Here is a 5,207-nt window from a genome sequence, read left to right on the forward strand (position 1 = left end):
GATTATCAACTTACAAGGGATAGAGAAAGAAGAAACATAATACCTTTTACCAGATTCAGTAATAATGACTTTGTCACCATGTTTTCTGTTTTAGACTCCTTAAATTCTGAACCCGAAAATTTTGAAGAAGCAACAAATAGTCCTGACTCTAAGCTTTGGAAGAAAGCTATGAATGAGAAAATGGATTCTTTAATCAAAAATAAAACCTAGGTTCTTATCAACAAACCTAAAGATAAAAGGGTAGTTGACTGTAAATGGATTTTTAAAATAAAACAAGAAGACTCTAAAACAAAAAATAAAAGATATAAGGCCAGGTTAGTGGCTAAAGGTTTTACCCAAAAAGAGGGAATATATTTTTATGAGATCTTTTCACCAGTTGCCAAATATACCTCAATCAGAATTTTATTGGCCTTGACTGCCCACTTTGACTGGGAACTGGAACAATTTGATGTTAAAACAGCTTTCATAAATGGTGACCTTGATGAAGTCATATACATGAATCAACCTAAGGGCTATGAAGTAAAGTCCAAAACTGAAAAGGTTTGTTTGTTAAAAAAGTCCCTATATGGGCTGAAACAGACTTCCAAACAGTGGTACCTGAAGTTTAATTCATATGTTCAAACCATGGGTTTTGAGAAAAGTAGCTATGACTCCTGTTTGTTTCCCAAAGGGTTAGGAGGACCTGAATCTATATATCTGTTATTGTATGTAGATGATATGTTACTTACCTGTCATGATAAATCTGAAATTGAATTTGTTAAATCAAAGCTAAAATCTGAATTTGAAATGAAAGATTTAGGTCCAGCCAAAAGAATTCTTGGTATGGAAATAGAAAGGGATAGATCTAGTTGTACCCTAATTTTAAAACAATCTACATACATACAGAAAATACTGGAAAATTTTTTTATGTCTGATTGCAAATCTGTCTCCTTACCTATTGCAAATCATTTTAAACTTTCTAGTGATCAATCACCTAAGTCTAATGATGAATTGAAAAGAATGGAAAATATTCCCTATGCTAATACTGTAGGATCCATTATGTACCTCATGGTTTGTACTAGACCTAACTTAACTCATGGTATTAGCATCCTAAGTAGGTTTATGGCTAATCCTGGGGAAACTCATTGGTTAGCTATAAAGTGGATGATGAGATACTTGAAAGGCTCAATTGACTTGGGACTAAAGTTTAAAAGAAGTAATGAAGGCATAATTTTAAAGGGGTACACTGATTCAGATCTTGCTGGTGATCTTGATAAAAGAAGATCTACATCCTCTTATATTTTTACTTTGTGTAATGCTTGCATTAGTTGGAAATCTCAACTGCAAAAATTAGTTGCATTGTCCTCAACAGAGGTTGAGTATATTGCTGCATGTGATACTGTGAAAGAGAGCATAAGGTTAAGAAGACTGTTAAATGAAATTGGTTTTGTAAATAAATTTGTTAGCATTCATACTGATAATCAAAGTGCAATTCATTTAAGTAAAAACCCTGTTTATCATGATAGGACAAAGTATGTTGATATAAAATTTCATTTTGTTAGGAATATGGTTGAAAAAGGGTTAATCAGTCTAATTAAAATTCCTACAGAATATAATCCCTCGGACCTTGGAACAAAAATTTTGACACTTCACAAATTTAAGAACTGTTTGAAAATTCTGAATATAACCTAAATTAAATTAGGTGACATTCAGTAACTCATTTTTTGAGAATAATACTAACTTTTAAACTTTTCTTCTTCAGGTACTGTAGAGCTAAATGAAATCAAGAAATATTTGAATCCACTAGTGAAACAAAGAAATAATTCAGCAAGGTGGAGAATGTTAAAAGTGATGGGCTGCCTCACTATTTCCTACTTTGGGCCCTTACTAAATTGAACAAACAAAAGGCCCAAACTTAATGTATTCTCGCGTTTTTGGTTTCACGTTTTACTGCCTCTTATGGTTGGGTGTGTGCCGTACACGTGGCACACTCCCAACCGTTAGATAAAGTTAGTCCAACTGTTTTGATACTTACTTGACCCTTGGTCGTCTGGCTTTTGGCGTTCTCTCTAATTTTCTCTAGAACTTTCAGTTTTTCTCTCTGTGTGGGAGTTCTTTCGTCTCTCTTCTTTCTCTGAAAATGTAATACGAAATCTATATGATTTTGAAAGTCCTTTGAGTAAGGATTTTAAAGTTGAGTGATCTGTGTGATATTGTTGAAAGGAAATCTGTGTGAAATAGAGGCTAGAAAAAGATGAAGAAATCCCTAATTTCTTCGAACATCCTATACTGATTCTTTGTGAAATTAGTGAAAACTCGAGCATATCTCTTGATTGAGGCTCAACGGGTGATTAGCTCCTTGGACTAAACATCAGGGCTCCATTTTGGAGCAAAACATATCTTGTGTTCCTATTTCTGTTTACGCTATTTTATTCTGAAGTAATTTTTGATTCGAGAATAAACCATTTAACTTCAAGATTATATCAACTCTGGGACCAACAGGGAACCTGGCACTTGGACAACTTTGAGAACACGTTTGCTTCCTCTTTGCTAGAGGAGTTTAAGAGCAACAAAATCAAATGTTTGAACTTTCTGAGATTTCGGGGTCATGTTGCTGAATTTTGGTATGTATTTCTCAAGAATGTTCTTTTTACCTTATGATTGCTGAAACCTTATATTTTCGAATATTTACATATCTTATCAGTGCTGATCAGTATGGAAGCCAATTCATACAGCAAAAAATTGAAACGGCCACAACAGAGAAGAAGGACACGGTTTTCCACCAAATTTTTCCTCAAGCTCTTACTCTGATAAATGATGTGTTTGGTAATTATGTAATCCAGAAGGTACCAGCATTTCTTTTCTTTATTAGCTGATCATTACAATCGTCTACATTTATACCCTTCGCCTTTTTAAACTCCATTGTTTAGTTTGTTGGTACTAATTTTATTTCTTTCCAATTTTTTTAACATGGAATGGCAGCCCACATTAGAGAATTTGGTAGCAAGCTTTTTGCACATGCACTTACACCTAGGCTTCAAATGTATGGTTGACGGGTAATACAGAAGGTAACATCAGATTTACATTTTGTACAACTTTTCGTTTGCTGTATTCGTTCATGCTTCCTCCTTGTGACATGCTATTTCTCCAAATGAGCTATTTCATATTCTCATAGATAATTTTGGTATTTGAATCATATATTTATAATAAAAAAAAACTACTACAGTTAACAAAAGTAGTGATTTTATGAATATCTAATTTGTAAAGTATTTGAAAACTTAGGCTGTTCAAGTTGTTAATGTGGATGAGAATATCAAGATGGTAGAAGAGCTTGATAGACATGTCATGCGTTGTGCACTTGATCAAAATGGTAACCATGTCATCCAGAAATGCATCGAATGCATTCCAGAGGAGCACATCTAGTTTATTATCTCAACAATTTTTTTGACCAAGTTGTCTCTCTTTCTACTTATCCATATGGGGTGTCGTATGATATAGGTTACATAACATCTTAATATACTTTGCTCTTTTTTTATTTTAATAATTTGATAGTGATGTTTTATTTTCCAGGGTACTGGAGCACCGTCACGATACAAAAATCCAGTGTAAAGTTATGGAAGAGATTCTAGGGTCCGTAAGCATGATGGCACAGGAGGATAAGTATGGCAATCATGTCATTTAGGTTTGCAAAGTTTTTTGAATATATTAATTTATCGTCTAAATATTGTCAGCATGTTAGCTTTGTGTCTACATTGCCAAGTTCTGTCTGGAAATATCTGAAGCCAAATTTGTTGTATGAAAAGTTTTTTTAAGGTTTCAAGATGGATAGATTTCACATGCTCATTCCATTAGAAACAGAGTTTGCTCACATCCACTTCAGATGAAAAATTGCTCTATTATGCATCGTATGTTTAAAAAGAAGTCATCAAAGAATAAAAGAGAGATAAATCCATTTTGAAGACGCTATAACATTACCTTAAAAATAAATAAGCCAGTGCATTGCATGGACCGAGGACTAGTTTAAATAAAGGTTAAATGAAATGCTTCTAATACCAAAAATTAAAATGATTATAACTTTTAGCAATGCTAAATCTATCTCACACCAAGTAATCTTGACTCATCTAACTTTTGAGCATCTAAATACACGAAGAAACATAGAAATATAACATTAAGCAAGCATAACTCATGCACATGATGTTTCAACATAGTTTCATCATTGTGAATCATTTCGTTCTTTTCTTTGTTGACATATGGGTATATATTTCAATATTTCTCATATCAAAAATATCACAGTCGTTCTTTTCCTTGTTGACATATGGGTATAGATTTCAATATTTCTCATACAAAAAATATCACTACAGACAAAAGTCGAGATCGTGTGACACATAAGATTTAACCTTCTTATCTATAATTGTTTTACAAGAATTCTATCATCTTTCAGTCAAAAAAAAAAAAAAAAAAAAAAGGCATTTCTTTTGAACAAATTACTAGTGCCGTGAAATAGTCACAAAATATGTAGCAACACATTTGCAGGTGAAATTTGCCAAGATTTTATATTAACACTTGTGATTTGCTAACTATTCACTGTACAGACCCCCAACCCATCCCACCAACTACAGTTGATAAGAATAATTGGAAAACAGAAATGCAGATTTAAGCCAACACAAGCTCCTCTTCCTCCCGTTGCTGTACCAGTTCTTCAGATAATCGTCCTCTGCTGTAGGGAAGAAGAACGCGCTTTATGTCTTCTGAATTAAGAGTCTCGTACTCCATAAGTGCACTTGCTAAAGCATACAGTGCCTTTTCATGCTGAAAAAACGAGGACAAAATTGTGTTATAAGGGAAACAAATCAATAAACCGGTCGCATTAGATGGTTATTGTAAAATTGTTTAAAGAACCTTCTTCAGCAAGGCTTTTACGCGATTATAAGCTTCCCTAAGTAGCTTGACCACCTGTGCATTCAATGAACATATTAAGAACAGTACGATATATTTTCAATATTTGAAATAACAGCAGAATTGGAAAGCATACTTCAGCATCAATACGGGATTGCATCTCTGAACTGGGCCGTTCTTTAATGTGGACAGGTCCAATTGCATCGCTCATCCCACAAGATGATACCTAGCAAGAGAGAAAAAATGATCAGAACGTTCGAGCTTTCTGATCTATTTTTCCATCACGTGACAGCTCACAGTAAATTTGATTGTAAGGGATTATAAAAAAAAAA

The 5,207-nt window shown here is 33.6% G+C and overlaps 1 protein-coding gene and 1 pseudogene across 1 annotated transcript in view; one reads left to right on the forward strand and one right to left on the reverse strand.

Annotated features, from left to right (window-relative positions):
- The first annotated feature begins 624 nt into the window (after nucleotides 1–624).
- Nucleotides 625–3,661, forward strand: LOC111404311 (annotated as a pseudogene).
- Nucleotides 3,662–4,343: 682 nt separating this feature from the next.
- LOC111404312 (ATP-dependent zinc metalloprotease FTSH 11, chloroplastic/mitochondrial-like) overlaps nucleotides 4,344–5,207 on the reverse strand; it is an 8,866-nt gene continuing 8,002 nt past the window's right edge. Inside the window, exons 13-15 of the mRNA XM_023033136.1 lie at nucleotides 5,012–5,101; nucleotides 4,879–4,932; nucleotides 4,344–4,788 (exon numbers count right to left, since the gene is read on the reverse strand). Of these exons, the coding sequence (XP_022888904.1) occupies nucleotides 4,633–4,788; nucleotides 4,879–4,932; nucleotides 5,012–5,101 (300 nt within the window). The 3' untranslated portion in view covers nucleotides 4,344–4,632. The remainder of the gene's footprint in view (nucleotides 4,789–4,878; nucleotides 4,933–5,011; nucleotides 5,102–5,207) is intronic.

The sequence above is a fragment of the Olea europaea genome, chromosome 11 (assembly GCF_002742605.1).
Source record: "Olea europaea var. sylvestris chromosome 11, O_europaea_v1, whole genome shotgun sequence".
Lineage (NCBI taxonomy): Eukaryota > Viridiplantae > Streptophyta > Magnoliopsida > Lamiales > Oleaceae > Olea > Olea europaea.